Raw genomic sequence first — 23,862 nt, 5'->3', positions numbered from 1 at the left:
GTGATTACATTGTGAAATTTTGTTTCCCTGTGCTTTTGTAATGGGTTTTCCATACAAATAGACTGAATAGACCCTTTAGGAACATGGCTTCCCCCAGTGTTTTGGTGTATTTTCCCCTTTGTTCCCGTCACAGTGTTAACACTTTCTTTGTCTCTGTCCAGCTTGATTAAAAAGATGCTACCTTGTGTCATAAGTGCAGAATTAGCTCCTAAATGTCTTCACACATGTGAACAAGGGGCCAAAAGTGAGGGAGACACTGATGGACAGTGAACTCACAGGCAGTTGTGAGTGAATGAGACTTCATTCTCAGAACATTATTTGAGTGTTATGTTACAGACTTTTTGTCGTTTCATGTTTATTCTATGTCAAAAAAACCTCTCCTTTCAAAACTTAGAGGACGTTACGGGGAAATGTTCGAGTAAGGTAACAGACAAAACAGAAAGTAATCTAAATTCCCACACCAGGCAGAGGTTAAACTCAATGAAACAACAACAAAGACAATCTGACAAACAGGTGGTGGTGGAGAGCTACGGCTATAAGTACTGGGGGAACTGATTGGACAATCGAGAGCAGGTGATGAGTGAAACTGGCAGGAAACAGATCAATGGAACTCCAATCAAACCTGAACATGTTCCACATCTTTCAGACATTATGGGACTGATTCAGCTTTTCAGTCACATTCATATTAAGTACAACTTCTCCCACTTTTCCAACTGTCCATCTGCCATCAGCCACAGCTTCATACAAAGTGAAGACATCTCCCAGCTTCCACGGTTTCTTCCTCCATCCTTATTCATCCTCTTTTCAGAGAGTTATTGAACTTTTACAGCCAGCAGTGCAGCTTTCCAACATCCAGCAATCACACCACCATTTCTTCAGAAATGGCTTTCTCTGATTCGAACTGATTTTGAACAAACATTGGATTTCCAACCGCTACTGACACTGAAACAATACTTATTCAGCCATCATCTAAAAAGCAGTCTACATCTAAATATTAGCAGATTCATCATTGAAACAATGTTAGAATATTGAACCAACTTTTTTGTTCTTTGACACATTTTGCAAGAAAGAGACTTTAAAGCAAGAAATACAAGAAATTCAACATCCCTAGAGTACTGCACTGTATGTGAGGTGGTCCAAACTTATCAAACACACTCTATTATTGGCAAATATTAGTATTATTACCTTGTTAAAAAAATTACCTTTGCATATGTTTCCTCAGAAATAATAAAAGAACATGAAATATGTGAAAACACATTTGTTCAGAAGAAAAACTAGCAGCAAGAAAGACAACCAGCAGGGAACATCAGGCGAAACTTAGAAAACATGAGAAATTACAATTACAACTAGTCTATTATTGCCCCTATTTCTACTACTACCATATTGCTATTGCTCATGCAGCTGCTACTACTTATCCTACTACCCCGACTCTTACCCACACCACTAATATAGTATAACGTGGCAGCCTCGTGGAGTCGAAAATTAACTGATAGTGGAAAGAATCCCCAAAAATCCCACTGAAGTAGAAGAGGTCCTAGTTTGCTGACGCTTTGCTTTACTGGTATCAAAGTCAGCTTGCATTAAAGGAGCAGATGGCTCATTTTATGTGGGGTAAAAGCGAATGTGATAATCATAACAACAATGCCACATGCTTTCGTGGCACACCTGCACATTAGCACAAATGAAAGATCCCTGAGTTTCAGCAGAGAACACAGAGATGAGTGTTGAAATAAAGCCTGTGGGAACATATCAGTACATCACATTACACCTGCATTAACTGCCTGCAAGAAAAAATTGAGTAGCAAAACAACGATATTCAACACTCAGCAATATTCCTCAGTATTGTTGCCAAGTTATCGTATGTCTCTGCCAGTTCACTGTCAACAATAATCTCTTTGTTCCTTTGTTTTTGCCCCAGGCTGTTTATATCTGCAGTCCAAAACTATGCGTTACTAAATCCTGGTGGAGGTGTTTATGTTTTTGCTCATATCTCAGATTATAGGTGACGGCTAATGCTGAAAACACATGCTGCGGCCGAGCTTAACCCTAATAAATTAACACTTGTGCGAAAACAGAAAAATAGGCAACAGCCAAATGTCACCAGGATCACACAAACACACACACCGGCATCAACAATAACAATAATGAGAACAATAGTGATTAGAGGGGGTAGGGATTACCCTTAATCTGCAGTATCTATGTGTTTGTTTAAGGGGGTAGATATGCTCATTAAGGAGGAGTTAAAGCAGGATACCCTCCCTTCAGCTATACAATCTAATTCACACTGACACCTCATTGCAGGGCTGTAATCTGCTTGTTGGGAGATTATAAAAAACAATCCAAGTGTGCGTTTGGGCGGGGGTCTGATGGCTGGCACGGACAATGATCATGAAGATCACACGGAGAATTACTAACATAATTACCGAGATGATCTGATGAACAGATGTCTTCCTTCTGCTGACAGGCCCTTCACAGCTGAACGCAGTCAGCCACAGGGGCGTGTTATTCAGCACCACCTCTGGTGCCTTCTGTTTGTCTCTGATTGTGATTTACGCCGAGGAGAAAAACTTTTTTCTTCCCAAGATGTGGGAAGAGTTGTGTGTGCTGGCTGCTGCAGGGGTGCAGAATGAACCCGAGCAGCCAGATGATGGCAGCATTTGTGCAGCTTGTTGTCCCACTGAACCCTCTGACGCATTTGCTTTAGTCATTCCCTCTGTGAGATGGCTGCTTCTCATTCAACATGAACATTTTGTAAATATGACGCAAAGTGCAGCAGAAGCATGAAAGAAGTATCAGATCACAAACTAAATATGGTTGCCTCTCAGCCCCTCTCAGCTGTTTAAAAAAAAAAAATCAGCAAAAAGCTACATTTTCAAGGGATAATGCCCATAATTATTACCAAATTTGGACACTGCTGGAGTGTTGGATGGGAGAATGAATGGTGAGGTATCCTGAAAGAGGAAACACAAGGTTCCAGTTGGAGAGGAATACCCACAGGTTTAAAAATAGGCCACAACACCCCTTATATAACAAGTGGGACATCAGGGTTGTTTACAGTGTTTCTGCCTGAGAAATGAATGGTTGCAGCACAGCAATATGCAGCACATACAAATCCTCATTAATCCAAACGGGCTCAACCGGCCTGTCAAACACACTGTGAATAACCATGTATTAACACGTATTTAAAATATATTTTAATGGACTGTCATTTTTGCTGCCTTAAACAGATAAACGAGCCTCAAGTGTGTGTCTTTGCATAACACTTTGCATGTCGTTGCACACCGTGCGGGATTTCGTGTTATTCAATGATCATTTCTGTTTCTACACTAGAGAGCTGTTTGGAAAGCGGGGGGCGGGGTTTGCCTGCCGTGAATTATATTATCAGCCAATAGACGGCGTCGAAGCCGGGTGATGGACAGGCACGGCCCCTGCAGGACGCACCGCCCCCCTATGACTCTGTGTTTTAGTCTGTTTTTAGAGCAGCAGCGTCACATGTTGTTTTTCTCCAGGATCGGATCAGTCCCTGGTCTGGTCCGGCTGCACTGTTGCTTCTACCGTGGCGCACAGCGGACGCAGCTATCGGTGTCTGCTATGGATTAGATGAAACGCCGGGTTACATTTAAAGTCTTATTTCGCTGAGTTGCTTTTTTTAAGGGCTTTGCTTATCTGGAACTTGAGGAGTGAAGCGCAGAGAAATGGCAAGTCCTCCGGCGACCGGAGGACACCTGTTACCTAATGGGACGAATGGTGTGAAGAAGTGCGGATACCTGAGGAAGCAGAAACACGGACACAGGCGCTTCTTCGTGCTCCGGGAGCCGACCGAGCGCTGCCCAGCCCGGCTGGAGTATTATGAGAGCGAGAAGAAATGGAGAAACAAGTCCGCCGCGAAACGGGTCATAACTTTGGACTCCTGTCTGTGCGTAAACAAACGCGCCGACGCCAAACACAAGCACCTCATCGCCCTCTACACCAAGGACGAGTACTTCGCTGTGGCAGCGGACAACGAGCAGGAGCAGGAGAGCTGGTTCACGGTTTTGACTGATCTCATAGCCGAGGGGAAAGTGTACGACAGCCCCGCTTCCACCTCCTCTTTAGTGGGCTTTGAGGAGGCCAGCTACGGACTCATTACTCCTGCATCAGCTCCCTATAAGGAGGTATGGCAGGTCAACTTGAAATCCAAAGGTTTGGGTCAGATCAAGAATCTCACTGGAGTGTACAGGCTGTGTTTATCCAGCCGGACCATCAGCTTTGTCAAACTGAACTCAGACACAGCTGCTGTCAGTTTACAGCTCATGAACATCCGGAGATGCGGCCACTCAGACAGCTTTTTCTTCATAGAGGTGGGCCGGTCGGCGGTCACTGGGCCCGGAGAGTTCTGGATGCAGGCGGAGGACTCAGTGGTGGCGCAGAACATCCATGAGACCATCCTCGAGGCCATGAAGGCCATGAAGGAGCTGTCTGAGTTCAGGCCGCGGAGCAAAAGCCAGTCTGCCAGCACTAACCCCATCTCTGTGCCCACACGACGCAACCTCAACAACCTCCCCCCCAGTCAGACGGGCCTGGTGAGGAGATCCAGAACAGATAGCATGGCAACCACTTCCCCAGGGAGAAAGTTCACATCCTGTCGGATAAGAACAGCCAGCGAGGGAGACGGAAGTGTGACCCGGCCTGTGTCCATGTCCATATCTGTGAATGGGAGCCCCACCAGTCCAAACTCTGGGAATCACCTCAGCAGGTCCCATACTCTGAGCAGTGGGCGCACCTGCAGAATGCTAGAGTCCTCCTCCAACCTACATCATAGCCGGTCCATGCCAGTGTCTAACTCCCCTCCGGCTGCCTCCAGCCCCATCAGCATGTCTCCCAGAGGGGGGGCTAATGTCTGCACTCCTGACAAAGCCAGGCGGCCTTTCAGTTGCAGCGCCTCCATCTCTGGCTCCCTCAGTGACACTGGCTTCATGCTGTGTGATGATTACAGCTCCAGCCCAGGTGACCCCAAATTCCTCCCCCTGACGCGCAGTGACACCCCTGACTCTCTGTCCAGCACGCCGCCATCCCGTGACATCAGCGACCCTTGTGGCTACATGATAATGGAGGGGGCCAATGGCAGCAAGTCTGGGGTTTGCTTGGAGGGTCTTGGATTGGATAAGGCTTACAGGAAGCGGACACACTCTCTCACCACACCACGTCAACAGAGGGTGGTGGCGCCACTGTCTTCTGCCTCCCTGGATGAGCACACACTCATGAGGATGGCACACGGACAGAACTCTCACTCCGCTTCGCCCAAAGTGTGTTACCCAGAGGATTATGGAGACATTGAAATCGGTTCATCCAGGAGCTCCAGTAGTAACCTTGCAGATGATGGCTACATGCCAATGACACCAGGTGTAGCATCCCAGTCTGGCAAGGTAGACAACTATGTACCCATGAGCCCCATGTGTGTCTCAGCACCGAAGCAGATTGTGAACCCTAGGGTGCATCCTCAGGCGGCTGCCAGTGGCGGCTACAAGAACAACTCCCCCTGCAGCAGCTCCCTGGAGGACAACGGCTACATGAGAATGTGGTGCGGCTCCAAATCCTCCATGGAGAGCCCAGACAGGAATAGTGAATACATGAACATGTCACCTGGAAACCCACCTCCACTCCAGACCCCCCCTGATTACTACTTGGGCCTGATGGCTGGTGAACCTGCTTCAGTGAGGCCAGCCTATCAGGCCGGCTCCCTCACACTTCCTGCTAAACTTCAGACCTCAAAGAATGAAGAAAGCAGCCAGTATGTGTTGATGAGCCCTCAGAGTTTGAGGCAGAGGTTGGGGGAGTCCGACTATTATTCAGTGATGCAGCCCAGTGCAGCTCAGACCTCGCCGCTGAGCCCCTCAGTACCATCTCCAGTCAGACATGGCCGGGCGGAGACCCTGCCCTACAGAGGGAGGCTGGGCAGGCCTAACAGGCTATCCCTAGACACCCTGAGGACCCTGCCCAGCATGAATGAGCACCCCCTGCCTGGAGAACCCCGGAGCCCCGGGGAGTACATTAACATTGATTTCAGCGGCACCAGATTCTCCCAGCCCTCCACTGTATCTACAGAGAGCCAGTCTTCATCACTGGGTTCCAGCGGTGGGGGTCCGGGGAGGCCCTCTCTGACAGACTACATAAACCTGGAGCTGGGCTCACACTCACCCAAGGCGGCTAACACTCCCGCTGAGCGCTTGGACACACTTCCAGAGTTATCAATGTGCCCCTGCTCAGAGGAGGATGGAGTGTACCATCTGGATGGTGAGAAAAGGTCTCAGGGCCTCTGTGATGAGCTGAAAAATGACTACACTGAGATGACATTTGGGATGACCAGCTCACCTCCACAGCTTGTTCCCCAGGTCACAGCAAGGTATTATTTTATCATTTATTAGAATATATTTCAATATTAAATGTTCTATATTGATATGTCTGCAAGATTGATCCCAGAAAAAGGCAACAATAGTGATTCAGTCATTACAAAAACATGCTAACGTTACTTCCAATGAACAAATGGCCATTTTTACTCAGTGAATAAATTAATGTTAAGTGTCAAATAGTCAGCATTACCATCCTTTTATATCTTCATATTGATCACAAGGGAGATGGTGTTAACAAGAGGCAGATAAGGATTTTTAAACTTTGAATTTTGCAGAAGAGCCTGTGACTCAAATTAAATAAATATTGTTGTTTTTTTTATTTTAAACCTTTAACAGATTTATGGTCTCTTTTTGTTCCAGTTTGAAAATAAATGCCATTTACTGACTAAACAACATTTTGAATACTTTTCTCCAGCAGCCAGAGCAGCAGAGAGAGGAGGCTTTCCCTGGAGGACCAGGGAGTCCCAGAAAGCATTGGGGTCTTCCTGCTTGGGGCCACCTCTTCTTCCACAGTGGGCCCCGACTGCTCTGCCAAGGTGATCCGGGCCAATCCACAGGGACGCCGGCGCCACAGCTCGGAGACCTTCTCCTCTACCGCCACGGTGACGCCAGTCTTCCCCTCCTTCGCTCGCGGTGACACAGTCAAGAGGCACAGCTCGGTGGAGAACATCTCATCCCGGAGCAGCGAGGGCTCTGATGAGGAATACGGCAGCCCGGTGAACCGGCAGAGCTCGGCCGGCTACCCGAACGGACTGAACTACATTGCCTTGAACCTGCTGGACAACAGGGACATGGAGAAATGCGAGGACCTGGCTGGTTTCAAGCCCACCAGCAGCTGCAAAGGGGGTATCAATGGATTACACAGCACACCATATGTCTGTTTGGGATTCAAGGAGACTGCAACCACTGCCAAAGGTGAGCGAGGCGAATGTCAGATGTGTTACTGCTAAATAATGTATCTAAACTTTCATCTTGAAGTCCTGCAGGTGTTGTTGTTTTAAAGGAGGGGGTGAAGGGTTTCAGAATGTGAAAGGTGGCTTTTTTAAATCAAAAATGACCAAAGCCGTTTGGTTGTATGGTTACAGATGGAAGAGAAAAACAACAAAGATGAAGGCAAACTTGCATTTTCTCAAGATTCAAATTCAAACTGGCCCCGTGGATTTCAAAGTACATAAGTAGGTGGTGCTGATGTGGCCTTCAGGTGCTGCTCTCAAGCTCCTACTTCTCAGTGCTTTCAAATCCTGCAGCATGAATAATGTTTTGTGGCAACTTTTGCATGTGAACACCAGAGAGCCAGTCAGCCTCAAAATAAAGAGGAGTGGCCTCTGGTTTTTATTGCAATCAATCATGCTTTTACTGTTTTTCTATTTATTTTTAAATCGTTCGTATGTGGTCATCCCAACATTTCCCACAACATGTGAACGCAGCACAAGGCTGCCATGAAACGTGACCAGGCTGAGAGCTCTGAAGTAAACAAGCACCATGACTGAGCAGGACGCTGCCTCGCTGCTACTGTTGTGGGCAGCAGATACTAAAAATACACAAGCAGAATTCGGGATTCCACCAACGCTTATTATGAATGGAAGTTGTTTGTACAGCAAAGAGAGAGAGACTAGAGATTCATGATGAACCATCAGACACAAGTACACAGTAAATATGAATGTATTAAATAGTTCCTTATCAAGTCTATAAAATTGGTTTGCTGTGTTTTGTTATTAGCTGTAATGCTGCTGTAGGTAATGTCAAAGGAAAGCCATAGAGCTGACAGGTAAGGCCTTCTGTCAGCTGTAATGTCACACTGAGCCGCGGGCATTTCCGTCTGTTGTTTTTCAGTTGGGTAGGCTTTAGGATGTGTTGCACATCAATGTGACCTCCACAGACCCCTTATTCCCACCATTCCACGATCAATACAGCGTCCCAGAATATCCCAGTGGACAAACTAAAGCTGTGGCGTGGGACAGCAGACGGCATAAACAAAGAGGACAGAGACAGCAGCGTGTTGACATTAAGTTTGTCTGTCCCCTTGCTGTTCATTGGGCACAGTGAGCTCACATGCGTTCAGCAGTACATGGGGGGGGGGGGGGGGGGGGGCTGCACGCTGACATGTGAGGCCCAGCACAAGTGGATATGTGTTTGTGTGTGTGTGTCCTTGTAGGCAGTGAGGGAAAACAGCAAAGTGGGCGAGTTGCTACGCGGCCATCAGGTAACTGGATGTCACGGTCCGCATTCCTGGCAGAGCGGGTTTGAAAAGTTGCTGTGAGAGGGGCTTGTTTTTGTCCCCAGGCTCCAGGCCATTTGAATAGAAAGTGGCTTTTATTTCACCACAAGGCCCCTGTGTATGGAGAGAAGTTTCATTTTTTAACACACCGAATAGAGAAATGCTATGTGTTGTTATTTCCGCAGGCAGTGATGTTCCTGAATTTATGCTTTTTTAAATTTCCAACTGTGTGACATCTGTGGCGGTGGCATGTGCTTGACTGAAGTCAAATGGCTGTTTTTCAGTGAAACAGGCAGTAAAGTGAGTTAATGATGGTCTGCTGCATCCTTTCAGATATTTGATTTGCAGCTGAGTGACTACCAACAACATGTGCTCGCTCGTTTGTTTTCATCTGAGGTGTGTTGGTGTGCACGTGTTTTGTACTCATGTTTTTGGTGAAGTACAGATATTTTTATGGTGCTAATAAAGCTCTTTGAATGGGACTGACGAGGGAAAGGGAGGGAGAAGACTCAAGCACATACATGTGGAGTCAAGCACGTACGCATGCAGGGCAGTCGGGGGTGTTTTTTTCTCTCAGGGATGTTTTTTTTTTTTTTTTTTTTTCCAGTGGTGTTGCCTGCGTCCGTGAACACTTGGCAGAGATGTGCAGTGAGAGAGAGAGTAGCCTGTTTTGTTTTCCAGTGCTGCTTGCCTGCCTGTTTGTGGGAGAGCAAATGGATGCATGCATAATGGAGCAGGATGGCACGTGCACTCGTGCCCTTCTGCCTCATTAGGTTGTTCACTTAGCAGAAGTAAGACAAGGGGGGGGGGGAGACAGAGCACAGCCTAGTATGCTCAGTAGAAAGAGGAGGGGAGGGGCTTGAGCTTTTTAAAGCAACAAACAAACTCATTGGTGAGGCCCACTTCAACCAAGGTGCATTCTGGGAGTGCAGGACCCAGGATGGCAAACCTGATGGCTTGTTTACTGAACACTCCATCCACTGCTGTGTGTCGAAATGGGGTGAAGGAGGTCAAAGTGGGCTGGGGGGGGGGGGGGGAGTTGGCGCTGGGCCCCACTGATGGACAGCTTTGATTTCGTGTTTATCAGGACGTCATGCTGGGCCCCTGCACCATGTGCCATCCTGACCCAAAAGTCTGTCGGTTTTTCTCTGCGCCTTGACTTAGTTTAGTTTCCTCTCAGTGCAACAGAGTTTGGCTGGAATGAAAACCTGTTGACTTTCCGGTCAGGGTAACTTCTGGTTGACTGCCACCATGCTGGAGGAACATGTGGCTGTTTGTCAGGATCAAAGTACTCAACCAGTCCTCCCCAACGGCTCCTTGGAATTTAGCGTTTACCCCCAGACCCACGTAACGACCCCTTGTTAAGAAGCGTGACTGAAACCGCTTCTAGTAAACAAAACCCCAAAGTCATAAACTTTTGACAGCTGGATCCGTTGTTTTGGTGCTCCACCTAGAGTCAGCTGGGGTGTCTTAATGCCCGGCATAAGGGTCAGGTGTTTGTTTACATCGTGTTTTGGCAGCGGACCAGCCCATGTGACTCTGAGGTGGTGTTTACCTCTGCCCTAACCCAAGCCGCTCGCCTCCTCTCGCAGCCCTGGCTAGCCGCAGCTCAGCCAGGTGGATGTTCTGTACCAGACCCAGATTAGCCAAGTCAGCCGTCTCTGTTTCCACCTCTTCATCTGACTAATACCTTTATCTGACGGCGTCAACCAACTCCTGCTTCCTCATGGCGATTTGAGAAGCTTCGTTAGCACTGTGAGATGATTCGACCTACAGTTTGGCTTATATATCAGTTTGCTGGTGTATTCATTTGATTGCTTTTTACGAGGAGTGGTCATCATCATTTCACCATCAGGCATCATGTACGTTAGAAAAGAAGGGCGAGAAGGAGGGGGAAAAAATATAAGGGGTCTCCAAGACAGGAGCAGCCCTGCTGTGACACCCCGAGTCCCTCCTGAGTGCTAGTGGCAGATGGCCACTCTCTGGAGGGCAAGTGTGTGAGAGAGTGTGTGTCGAAAAGGGGGTGGAACGGGGGGGTTAAACACCTGTCACTCCACCTTAACACACATGCAAACACAGTCATTACACCGATGCCTACAGTAGCACGTAAACACATACATACCACTATATGTCTCATGCACACACACACATACATCCCCTCCTACTCACTATCCCTCTGCTAATGACAGCCCACCATCTGCCGCACCCACAGGCTGCAGAGAATATGACCATCAGCATCATGCGTGTGTGTGTGTGTGTGTGTGTGTGTGTGTGTGTAATTCATCGGCCAGATTAGAAGCATTCGTGTCCATCTACTCAAATCCCGCTTCCTCTTAACGTCATTCAGTCCGTAGTATTGCGAGTGATGTCATCGCAGACATGATGTATCGGGCAGATCCAAATGCAGCCAGAGCGTGTTACGTATATCTGTGTTACTTACACTTCCTGTTCGCTCTGATCTTAGAGGGTGCAGCGAGCGAAAGAGGTCTGGCTGCACAGCCGTGCATCCCTAACTGGCTCTGAGCATGCTCGGTCGATGCGGCTGTCATAACAAGGTGTGCATTGACACACAGAGGGAAGAGGGAATCGGAGATGAGGTTTATTCTCAAAAATAAATGCTTTCCCTCACTTTTAAATTAGATCTGAAATGATTAATCGATGAGCCGATCAGCACAAAAATAAAGGATTATGCAGCTACTTTGATAATCTCTTACTAATTTATGCCAAATATCCTCCAGAACCAGCTTGTCTTTGTCTTATGTCACTGACTTCCAGCCCTCCTATGGCTCACAGGATAAGTATGAGGGGTTCATGAAATGCATTATGGGATAGGTGAAGAAGAAAAACACTAAATTTCAATTCTTATCTAAAATCTTAGAGGTGTCGCTGCTTTGTTCTAAGAGGCAGCAATCCTAAAAATTGTGAAACACTGTGACAGTAAAGTGAAAATGTTAAGGTTCTGGGGTGTTGGTCGGACCCAAAAAGCCTTTCAAAGACAATCTTAGGCTGGAGGAAATGATCACGTGCATTTTTTAAAATATTTTATGACACTGTAGAGATCAAATCAGCAGAGTAATCAGTCATGACAATTAGTTGCTTTTCATTTTGGCTCTCTATTGCTCACACACACACACACACACACACACACACTGAGACATTTGCATAATTGCATTGATACCACTTTTTCCATGGCTGGAATTTAGGCCAGCATCATGACTTAGTGGCACCCATGTGTCTCTATTTTGATTGTCGCTGTGCCCCATTTTGTTCTGGCATTTGTGGAATTACTCATAAAGGTGACACCTGGTTCTACCCATCAGCCTGATTGTCCAGTCGATTGTTGCTGCCTCCCAGCACCCTGGCTCAGACACACACGCACAATCTCTTGAATAGTTTATTTACATCCGCATCAAACCTGCACTGAAGCTGATATCCTGCAAAAATAACAAAGCAGTGCAAATAGCCGAGGCAGGAAATCCAGAAATGCCATGTTACTTGATATATAGAGAACAAACATGCACACCTAACACCGCAGGCTCTTGTGTCAGAGTTTCCAGGCAGCGTGTGCGTTTGTCTGTGTGTGTGTGTGTGTCATGGCACAGGGAGGAGGGGGGCTAAACTAGGCCGGGATGTTCCAGACAGAAGCGCTAGCTGCTAGATAACTGCGTGGCCAGCGTTCCCCACATTTATCCAGCCACGGCTCCAGATGAGATTACAGCCTCTGCAGGCGAGATTAGACGGCCAGGAGTAGCTGAGCGAGAGCCAGTGGCTACTCCACAGACGGCAGCTGGGTAATACGTAATGCAAGGTGTGGGCATTTGTTGGCTTTAGCCTGTCCAAATTTGAGTTTGTCATAATTGAGCACTAAAATCAACAAATCTATTAGGAAATTGGCGAGAAAATCATATCCGGGCAGCGCTGGAGACAAATGTTGCCTCACATTGGCCAAACATCGGTGGACTCATATCAGGATTCAGTGACATCCCCTCATGTTCTCCACTGCCCTTCATCTTTCTGCTTCTTTTTGTCATTCTTAAATAGAATTAAGGTCGTGTTTTTTCGAGGCTGTCCGCTATATGTGTGTATTGGGTGATTGTTCCGAAAGTGGCAACTTTTCAGGGGCTAAGAAAACCAGCCTTGCTTTCAGCCTGACCGCTGCGCATTTTTGAGGTTATCCGGCATCTTTTTAAAGAGTTTCATCAGACTTGCACTGATAGAAGTCTCCCTGCCCAAAGACAACCATGTAATCCTTGTGTGGTTTGATGACACTTGACTGCAGCGAGGATATCGTCCCCCTGGAATCTAGTGTTTTAACATCACTAAAGCTCATTTCTTTCATCCCCTATCTCCTTTCTTGCACACACATTGAGCTGTGCAGCCCTCTCCTCAGGCATAAACTGCTGGACTCCAGCTCCCAAATCTTCCCGTTGACCCAGTGCCCCTCCCTCCTCCTGACCACCACTCTGCTTTCAAGTCAATGCTTCCTTCTTTATGCTAGCAACCCCTCCTCTGCACACACAGTGGCTTTCAAAACATGAAAAACGCCTCAAAAGCCAACATAATTATCGATATCTGTTGCAATATATATGCAACCACAGCTCTCTGTATGTACATCAGAGATGCATCAGCTACTGTACTGCTAGCTGGTCCTCCTCTGCTCTGTGTGTGTCCATAGCAACACGGCAGCGCGACAGGAGACCGCCACCCCCATCATTCTACATCCCAGATTATGTAATTACGACCATTGCCGACCAGCCTCCCTCTCCCAGCCTCCCCCCACCGTCCTTCAAGCGCCTCCTGGGCAAAACAGCTGGTGTGTTAAGAAACGACACACACCATCAAACCACAACATGACAGAACTGGGATGGAGCGGACGGGTGACCAGTCCAGGTGGAGCAAAGTGAACTGCAGAGGCCGGCTGCCATTGGCAGGAAAATGCCGCATGCATGTGCAGACACACAAACCCTCCCACACACACAAACACATTAAGGCCATAACGAACCAAAATGATTTCAAACTGTCGTCATTAGACACATAATACAAATAAAGCAATCAGGTTTACACAATCCAAATCCCCTGTCTTTAGCATGTGTGTGCAGCACTCGCTGTTCTTGTTATTCAAGCTGTTTTCCCCAGTGTCTCCTTGTTATTGTGGCACAAAAACACAGCCTAATCTAAGTCTGTAAATGAGTTCATGCTGTACAGTATGAGGCTGTTCTCTCAGACCTCTCATGTCGCTGTCTGAAAGGTCGCAGTTGTTGGCACAGGTGTTGTTTGTGGGAAAATAATGAGACTACAAACCAGGGTTTGTTCACTTTAAAAAAAAAAAAAATCCAACAAATGAAACCAATCATCTGCAATGAAAGGAGCTCTTTAAACATCCCGACTCACTCCTCATGTGCAAGAATTGTTTCGACATTTGCTGCAGCTTTTTTCAAGTTTTATGTAAAGACTGCATGTAGAGTGTTTGATTGAATTACCCGCAGCTGCACAAGCTTTGACCACTAGTAGCAGCATGTGCAATGTTGAAAAAATATCAACAATGCACAAATTCAATTATTTAGAAAGTCAGCAGATGTGCTATGAGGGAGGAAATGAACTGGTCACCTTTGTCAGACCACACTGAATGGAATCAGAACTCGTCTGTTGTGCAGCATTAAGTCTCCGTGTGTATGTCATGAGTGTTGGCTCTGAGCTGCTTCAGTGGAATTTATGCATCACATCTGTGTTTTTTACATGTTAAATTTGCCTGACAGTTGAATATAAATGGACGCAAATGCTTAACATAAGAAGAGAGTGTTTGAATTTCTAGATATTTCCACTAACTCCCTTTTTTCCTCTCTCTTGTCTCTTTCAGACTGAAGAACTCCTCTATCCTCTGATTTGGCGTCTTCACCGACCTGCTGCTCGTAAAAACAAAAAAAAAAACAACTTTGCCCTTCCACTGGGCACTGTGGCCCTAAAAGACTGTCAGGACCCTCAGCGACACACACACACACACACATACACAACACACACATTCGCACACTTCTTAGGAAACAAGCAGGTCACCATCTATGCATGTCATAAATTTGCCGAAGGCGGGACAGGTGTGATTGCGTATGTGGGTTGATGTGTGTGTTGTGTGTTGGTGCGCCACACATTCCCTGTTCCTCTCAGAGGCCATTTCTCCTCTGACCCAAATTTTGGCGCAAGCACAGACGCAAAGATAGTCAGACAATAACAAAACTCTAATGGTACCCAGATACTATTTATTTACTTGAGGGTAGTTTAATGGCTGCCTGTATGCATGCGAGTGTGTTTCTGAGACAAAGTACGACCAACCGGTATGTCAGCAAACAACGAAAACCTACTTTAAAAATGGCCCCGGGCGCGAGGACACCACGGTACACTGAGTATATAACTATATTTAGATTAGATATTTTATTTATTTTTGGAAAATGAATGTCTGATGAGACCTACACAATGCCTTAATGTCTATATTGTCCTTATGTTTTCTATGAAATAAGAGATAAATATTCTATTTCAGTATGTATGTTTGGACCTACATCTCTATATTGTTATTCTGTTGTGGAACGTAAAAAGCCTAGATTACTGTTGAAAAATATTATTTCACAAATGTACAGTACAGTGGGGCTGCTTGAGATCTGATCTATCGTATTGATATTAAAGTATTTTCTTAATTACTAATTTCTTATTTATTCTAACCTAGTTTATTTTTTTTGTCCACTCAAAGCGCTGGACTTAAAGAAATATATTTCTAAATGTCTTTAGGAGTTATGCATGTCTTTATAACTCATCTCAGACCCCGTAACACCAGGCATCTGAATGCACTGTACCTCCCACAGTTCCTCAGTCACTTGAGCCTGAAAACCTCACACACTCCTACCTTCAAACCTACGGCCTGCTGCTCAGCTCCATGCAGGCTTCTCCTGCTGTGATATCATTGGACGGTGTCTAGTCGAGGTGTCGATGGAGGGGTGGAGCCGCCGAATAGCGTCAAGGTCAGGCCACAGTCGAGACAGTTTTCCGGTTAACGAGTGAGGGCTGAAGTGAGGGGGGAAAGCGGCCGCCAGTGTCAGCGGTGCTGGACAAGCATCGAGGGGAGGAGGGCTCTGCAATTCAGAAAAAGTAGAAGAAGAAAGGTCAACGGCCACATCTGGCGCCATCACGGAGGTTCACAGGAGAACCAGCTGTCTGGAATAAAGAACTGTATTGCAGACAGCATAAAAAAGCTTGATCTGGCGGCAGGGAGTTATGCAACATTACAAGTTAAAGCAACACAAAAGAAACACACAGCCACGGGGTAAAGCTCAATGCTAAAACATAGTCTGCTATACAGCAGCATGTGTCTCATGTTTGCTAACGTTAGCTACCATCAGCTGCTGGCTGGCATTAGCTAGCATGAGCTAAAGCTAGCAAATAAAGTGAGCTCTGTAACTTAACCAGCAACCATAAGGTACTGGTCATACCAAGGCTGTAGCTACAGTGTATTTATTGCTGATAAATTCAAGCTTTCATTTGTTAATATTATTTAAGTTACATGGTATTTTCATCTGGAAAAACTTGATTCATTACAGTTATTACAAGAAAATTAAAGAGCTTTGAACCTCCAAAATGGCTGCCAGGCGGTGTGTTAACTCTATGTGACGCCCTGACACTGTGGTGTTTGCGTTGTCCACTGTGCCGACTCCAACTGGCTCACGACCCCGTCAGTGTACAGTAGATTGTAACACTTTTAACCATGTCTGAATGTATCGCTGAGCTGGTGGGAATGCCACAGGAACACAATGTGGGAACTGGTTTTGACAGAGTCAAATAATATTGGAGCTGTACCACGCTTTGTGGAGTTATTTATCTTATGAGTCTTGAATGTGTATATTGTGTACATAGAAAGAGTTTAACGAAAAAAAAAAAATCTATTGAAAATACATAGAGTACTTAGATTTTACCTATGTTGCAATGATATTCCTGTGTAAAGACTTTGGCTACCGATTTTTAAAAAGGGGACAAGGTTTTTGCTTTGGGGTTGTACAGTGTATTGTATGCTCTTCTCCCTCACAGTCTCTGTGGCTATATGATAAAAAAAATACTCTGTCTATTTTATTATAGAGATCTCTTTGCCTTGTTGACACACTTTACCTAATGGCATATGCAATAGTGACATGAATACAATCTAGTTTACAACCGTGGAACCAAATGTAACATTGCATTGATTTTTTTTTCTTTTTGTGACGAGCAGAAGCTGTTTTGCTCCTTGTGCATTTCTCTTTCTGCCAAGTGTTTTGTTTTTGTCGCCGAGAACTTTGTTCTTGACATGTCTCAAAGCGCTTTCCCCTTTTCTGTGTCCATGGACAGGCTCTTCTTTTACAGATTGATCTGGATTGACTCAGTCTGAATGTGTCGTCGTCTTCCATTGTACATAATTCAGTATACTGTTTATTGTGATGCTCACAAGAGATGATTATAATGATTTATAAATTCTGGTAGTTGAGTATTGCTTTTGTCTGTATTGATTATGGATAGCAACCTACAGAAATAAATGAATTTATTTAAAGAGGTACAACTTTGTCTTCATTTTTTATTTCCATAAGTAATATGTTATGCTGCCTAAATTACATAAAGTATGGTCTGGGGGGAGGTTTTTGGACAAAAATTAATCTATACCTCAGAATTGCTTCAAAGCAAGACTACGTAACTTTTGCTGACCCAAAAATCCTGCTTATGGCCACTATGGCTATTTGAGGAAATAGCAAACTCAAAAAGGTAATGCAGCATTATAACAACTAGAGAAGAGTTGATAGAAGAGTCAGCAAAATGAATCAGAATATCTGCACTAATATAGTAATATATATATGTTGCAGCACTAATATTAGCCACCATATAAACTGGTTTGGACACCAGTCCAAGTAAAGTTGCAGCACTGAAACCCCTGAGTGTTTTCCATTCAGCCAGGCTTTGTTTGATTGCTTATGAGCTCAACTTTTAATTTGTCAGAAGAAAAATGTGTTATCTTGTCTTTAAAACTTTACGTAATGTGACTTTAATTAGGTTTTCTCCTGAGGACTTGAATTTAATATCAGTTAGAATAAACTTTATTTGGAAAGTGCCTTTTGTACAAAAACTGCAGCTCAAAGTGCGTTACAACAACAAAAAAAAAGTAAAATAAAATGGAGAATAAAACTGAATTTATGTTAATTACATAAAACCAAAACATATGAAAATAGAAGAATTAAACTACGATGTTAACAGTTTCATTAGCCTAAAATGTGGGTAAACAGATTTATGAATGGATCTATCTGCCTCTAAACCACTAATTATAAACCTGACAAGACTCCAAATCCCATCCTACACCTCTTCTTTTCCCCAGCTCATTGGAACATCATGCATTTGGCACCAAGTCTAATAGCTTCCTGACTGTGTGTCAAGAGAGGAGGATATCCTGCCTCCATCCTGTGAGGAATCAGGAGCTTGAACTCTCCAGTCCAGACCTTCTCTCTCTCCGTGTTTTATTTCAGACGGAGGCCGGCGCAGGAAGCCCATACTGAGCCTATGACTTCCTGCCAAGCCACGTCTCCAGAAAAAAAACTGTAGTGAAAGTCAGGAGGTCAGCAGGTTCAAAACACGGAGTAAAGATAAGATAAGATAATCCTTTATTAATCTCACAGCGGCGAACTTTGCAGTGTAACAGCAACAAAGATTATAGTGTAATGGGAAGATGCATCAGTAAAAAAAGCAAGTCAGCAATAGATTCACTGGCGTTTTGTCGCATTCCTTCACTACAAATCGAACGCGAGTTGGAGCGAGTCCTCCCAGTATTTCTGTTGCTTCAGAAGCATGACGTTACCCTTGTTATTCTTGCTTCAATCAAAATGGGAGCCTCTTCATAAAACATGTTGAGTGATGGGATTTTTTTTGGTTCATGTTAATGGTGGTTTGGTCATATTGTGAACTTTTCCTCCTTTGCAATAGCTGCATGAGTTCAATAACACACTTGATTTATGGAATGACAGAACACATTTTTGGAAATTTGGAAATATTCCAAATCTACACAGTTGATTTCTCACCTCAAAAAGTAAATTCAGTGGTGAAAAAACACAGTAAAATTGTAAAAAAAACAAACAAAAAAAACAACTCTTACCTGGCTGGTTGTTGTGACCGTTCCAGCGCTTTGCACTGTGGGACACAGTAGGTGAGATGGACTGGTCTGATGCACACTGGAGATTTTTACTGCCTCTGAGACCTGGCCAATGAAACAAAAAGTTCAAATTTACACTTGATGAGGAAGACTTCTCCAATGGGGAAATCAGGCTAGAGAGCAAGAGTCCACAGGTAGGGGGTCATAAAAGGCAGAACTCAAGCAAGAGGAGAAAACGGATGGACCACTAAGGTAAAAGCACAATAGATAATTTAACTGGGAATGCATGAGAGTTGGCTAGCATTATTGCTACTGGGCTGATGGGGAAGTGGGAACAGGTGTGCATCAAGGCGGGGAAGGTCGGGTGGTGGGCAATGAGAGGAACACAGGCCTGACTGCAGGTGGCAGAATCTGAAACAACAGGAGAGTTTGGACATGGCGTACGAAGAGGCAGACGGGGAAAATGTGAGTCTGGGATTGGCTGACATTGTGACTTATTTGCAGACGAAGCAGAAAGTGAGCAGCGTTCAGGCGACCACGACTCTCATTCTACACATATCAATTCAATTAGTCGTCCTGGGTCTCACCCAGCACGTCCCCTCGAAACACCGAACCTATAATTAGGAAAACTATCACACACTCACAGTGTGATCATAATGCAGCGTTTACATTATTTACAGGCCTCACTTCGTCAAGTTTCCATCTCTCCAGCACAAATACAAAATGAACACACATGCACAAGCAGCCACTGAGGGCACACCTCTAGCTGGTGTGTATTAATTAGCAGTATGACACTGTCAGTGGGGCTCTGCTCTGCTGCCAGGCAGAAACCAGCCTTACATAAGAACCCACCACCAAGCCACCAGGAGGGACACAATGTTCCTCACCCCTCTCTGCACTGACTGTCTGTCTGAGGAGAAAAAAAAAAAAAGAGGCAGTTTTTCTTCTCTTTTCCTTCGACAAAATCTGTATGGGCACATTTCTGCTCTGAAGGCAAACCGCAGGAGAAGGACACGAAAACAGAAGTCTTTGTTGCATGATGCTTTTGTTGTTTCTGGTTGTCTTCCTTAACATAAAGGACAGCTTGCTAAATAAAGTGTGTCAGGGACGTGAATTTCTCAAGCTGTGCACCAACAGTTAAGGCTTCCTAAAATACAGTTTACAGGATGCTCCTTTGAAGTTATTGTGTGTCTGTGTGTGTGTGTGTGTGTGCGTGTGTGTATGTGTCTATCTGGTCTATTCCTGGATGCCCTCAATTATTCCCAAATTTAGAATCACATTCACAATCACATGCTTGTACAAACACGAAGACAAGCAAGAAGGAATTCAACATGGCTGAGATAGTGGAGCCATGAAATCTGCATCATCATCATCATCATCCAGTTTGAAGGCCTGATATCATCAAACTTGTGACATTTCTGTTTTGACGATCTGGAAATTCCTAATTTTGAGTCACTGCAAGTGGCATGCATTACTTTGCTAAGGGGATCATGTAAAGACAGTTAGAAAGATGTCCACTGAATAAGCAGCCTTAAGTGGATTTGTTAATTTGATTACATGCGGTCACATGGAAATATACTGCTAGCACTCAGCAAACATTTGCAAATAACACCCATCATTTTATTCCATATTTTTACTTGACAGACCAGTTTAATTGTTTCCACAACAAAAGAAATCTGAACTGTGACTTATATGCGACAATCTTTGGGAACCAGCACCACTTCTGGTAACATTGATCGAATAACTACCATTCATGGTACTTTTGGTTAGATAAACAGGTCATCTGCACTGAAACTGGGAGAGCAGCTCGACTGGGAATTCAACCTGTGACCCAGTCCTGATTTGTTAGTGCCTTGATCTGCAGAATGCGGCCAAACTGGAAATAATCAGATGAAATTGAACTCTAAATATCCACTTATGTATGTCTAAGTATGGACTTGATGCACCCAGTGTACTGTATATGAGAACAGTATGTGTGGTATGCACTCTAGATTAGGGTCATAAAAAGCGAATAACTGCTCCTTTGGCAACCTCGTCCACCCTGTGCTCCACTGGGCCTCCCTGGCAGCTTGCTGCCGTGCTGTGCCGCTGCTCTTGAGGGGATTGGGAGTCGCTGGCCCCATTATTTCTCCCTGAATCAGCCTAAGGAGGGTTTCAGGCGGGCTCATTGAACTTCGCCGTGCAGCGGCAGGGCGGAGCTGTGACCCACTTACAGTAGCCAGCTCTGGTTCTCCACAAGAAGAGATGACTGAGGCCCACAGCACCCATGATCCCACATGAAAACATAACATAGTGACATATATTTTAGAAATACTACACTAGATCATGTACTAATGACAATATATTGCTTTTGTCAGTCAAACATAGACTGCGTACCCTCCTCAGATGATCGCACGATCTTCCACTGGTTGATAAAATGCTGCCATGTTGGTTTTTTAAACTTGGAATATGCGCCACACTGCTGTATGTTTGCTGATGCCATTACAGTTTGCCTGTAGGAGATAGACAGCTTACCACCTGGGCAGCTAGTGATAATTAAATTCCTGTTCATGTATGTAATATCTCACATGTGTGAACTTGTGAGATCCTGGGAAACTGTAGAGACACAATCAATGTAAGCAGTGATATTCTGCAGCATTAACTTCACTGTTCTGGTGCCAGTTTGGGGACATGTTTCTGATATTAAATGCAAGTTCAGCTTGCCTTATGGTGTAACTTTAGAAGTGCTATAATCAGGATGACGACAACAAACAAAACAACAGTAACCACCATTTTACTAGTGCATCTGTACCAACCAGGACACCCTATACTTTGAATAAGATGGACAAACAAAGATGTCCAGCCTCTCGTTAGCCTTCAGGAAGAGGAGGCCATTCAGACAGAGCTGGAGTCAGCAGATAGAAACGGAAGGTGCACCAGCAGATTTCTCAACATCTGGAAGAAATGGGGAACGGAATCACAGACAAAACATGTAGTGGAAAAGAAAAAAAAAAAAAAAAAAAAACAGTGGAAACACAGAGTAGGACCTTGTATCAAGACTTACAAGGTTTTTAAAAGTAATGTTTACGGGAAACACAAGGCTGCAGTTTCTTAGGTTGGAAACGGGCTGATGGTGAAGCTGCCCTGTTAACTTAAGCTCTTCTGGTCTTTTGTTTGTTTCCGACTTGTCAAAAGAAGGAAGCGAATTGCAGCCTGCACGCTCTTTAGGTCTCTCTCCTGGAGCAACAGCAGCACTCTAAGTTACATGAAGGTCAACAGGTCAGTCAGCCCTGATGCACTCTCTCTGAATCTTTTTGGCTTTTATCAGCCATCACTTCTACATGCCTGCGCAGACAGAAAGCTGCCTCCGGGCAAAAATCTAAATGCTTGGCTTGGTATCTGAAGACTGGACATTTTTTTTTTTTGTTCATAAAACTCTTGCTGGAATACCAGTGACAGTCCCTGTGTTAGGTTTTTCACTATCTCAAACATCTTGAGAGCCTTGTGGACCATGTGCAGCAGCACTGGTAACGTCTTGGGCTTGTGCCTGCCCAGTTTGACTCAAGCCAAACTAGTATCAGTTGGTGCAGAGTGGATTTAATGCACGCGGATGCTCTATTATCAGTATTTGGTACTCGTTTCTCTGCTGCTTTCAATGAAGAGGCAGACAAATCAAAAGAGAACAAAAACATTGCACATTTTTGTCTGCGAGGGAGCCTGTACATACATGTGAGTTTATGTGTGTGTCAATGGAAAGCTCAAGTCTCTGCAGCTCTGTCTCTCTTGGTCCATAACAGTCAGACTCCACGTGTTTGGACAGCATGTGGAACCCAGGGCCCGCCCACTGCTCACAAACACTCCTGCTGCTGTTTACCACGCTGGCAGCTGAGAGGAAGACTCCAGCCTGCCGGTCCACATGCCGTCTTATCAGCCGACACTCACTCACTGCTCGTAAACATATTTTGCAAAGGAAACGCTACAGAAAAACACTGTTGTAACACAGCCAAACGTATGTTGGCTTGTATTTTTGTGTCCTTGATGAGCTGGTTTGATATCTGATGGGCTGAACGCGAGTCGTGGAGGCAGAATTGTTTGTCAGTTTACTATTTTAAAGTCAGTGAAAACAGATCACTGTCTCTGTGACCTGAGCAGCCTGCTGGTTACTTTTCAACCCTGCTTCTGTTCAAAACATGGCCCTGATGACAACATGCTGGAAACCTTTTTCAGGTTTTTTTTTTTTTTTAAGTTGCTCAGAGGCAAAGCAGGTCTGGAGGAAAAATTAATCTAACTGGTTGAGATAAACGTCATGGGGAACCAAAAACTTATGAAGAGGGAAGTTAGCAGCAAAGGAACTAGGTCAGCATGGCTACACCGATTGTAATAATTCGACATTTTGGGTAAAACCTGAACTTGCTTCCTTGCCAATAGTTTGATGAGAGGATCAATAATAATCTTGCATCTGTCTGTTAAGTATGAAGCTTGAACCAAAAGACAGCTTGGTTAACACAAAAACTGGGAGCAGATGGAAACAGCCAGCCTGGATCTGTTTCGAAGAAATAAAATCAATACGTTATTAAGTGTTAATTAGTCAAAATTTTAACTCAGGAGAGAGCCAGACTTGTTGCTTTTCCTGCTTTCGGTCCTTACATTAAACTGTGCTGACCATTCCCTGGCTGCAGATGAACTGACAGATATGAGAGCCAGAGATTGCTTGTGAATGTGTCTTTGTCTGTGTTTTCATCTCTAGTTTCTAATTGCATTCAGTTCAGTTGTGGCTCAGAGCGATGCACAAAGCTAAAAGCAGTGCTTTATAGTAACAAAACGAACCAGATGACAGTGGTGAAAACACATTTCAATTCTATAACCACAGTGTGACTTACTCTCTTACTTACTTACATGACTATCTCTGTCTCAGCTTTGTTCGTGTGCATACCAAACCTACATGCTTCTATTCATACATTTCACACTTAGAGGCTGTCAAAGTTTCCTCATGAAATTCCTGTGTATGTTCTTTCGATGAGAAAAACATCACACTGGCCTACATGAGTCACTGCAGGCCTCAGGCCAAACATGTGAACACTCATTGGTCTCACAGACCAATGAAATGCTTGCTAATAGCTGACATGCAAATCTAGTCT

The 23,862-nt window shown here is 44.8% G+C and overlaps 2 protein-coding genes across 3 annotated transcripts in view; both read left to right on the top strand.

Annotated features, from left to right (window-relative positions):
• The window catches only part of gpr137c (G protein-coupled receptor 137c), a 152,839-nt gene that overhangs the window by 20,346 nt on the left and 108,631 nt on the right, over positions 1-23,862 (top strand). The gene's annotated exons all lie outside the window — the stretch shown is intronic.
• LOC143316141 (insulin receptor substrate 2-like) lies at positions 3,491-17,173 on the top strand. Of its 2 annotated transcripts, none has more exons than XM_076723883.1 (3): positions 3,491-6,382; positions 6,805-7,304; positions 14,465-17,173. In XM_076723883.1, the coding sequence occupies exons 1-3, from the start codon at positions 3,696-3,698 to the stop codon at positions 14,467-14,469; spliced, it is 3,192 nt and encodes a 1,063-aa protein (XP_076579998.1). In that variant the 5' UTR covers positions 3,491-3,695; the 3' UTR covers positions 14,470-17,173. The 2 variants fall into 2 exon arrangements, with proteins under 2 accessions (XP_076579998.1, XP_076579999.1); XM_076723884.1 differs by having other exon boundaries at positions 3,506-6,382; positions 6,808-7,304.

The sequence above is a fragment of the Chaetodon auriga genome, chromosome 23 (assembly GCF_051107435.1).
Source record: "Chaetodon auriga isolate fChaAug3 chromosome 23, fChaAug3.hap1, whole genome shotgun sequence".
NCBI lineage: Eukaryota > Metazoa > Chordata > Actinopteri > Chaetodontiformes > Chaetodontidae > Chaetodon > Chaetodon auriga.
Note: the sequence above shows the minus strand (reverse complement) of the source record. Positions and strands in the feature narration are given on the sequence as shown.

Excerpts from the sequence above, each read along its gene's own strand:
- LOC143316141 (XM_076723883.1), top strand. The coding sequence starts at position 3,696 with ATGGCAAGTCCTCCGGCGACCGGAGGACACCTGTTACCTAATGGGACG. Across the intron at positions 6,383-6,804 it reads GTTCCCCAGGTCACAGCAAG|CAGCCAGAGCAGCAGAGAGA; the intron begins GTATTATTTTAT and ends ACTTTTCTCCAG.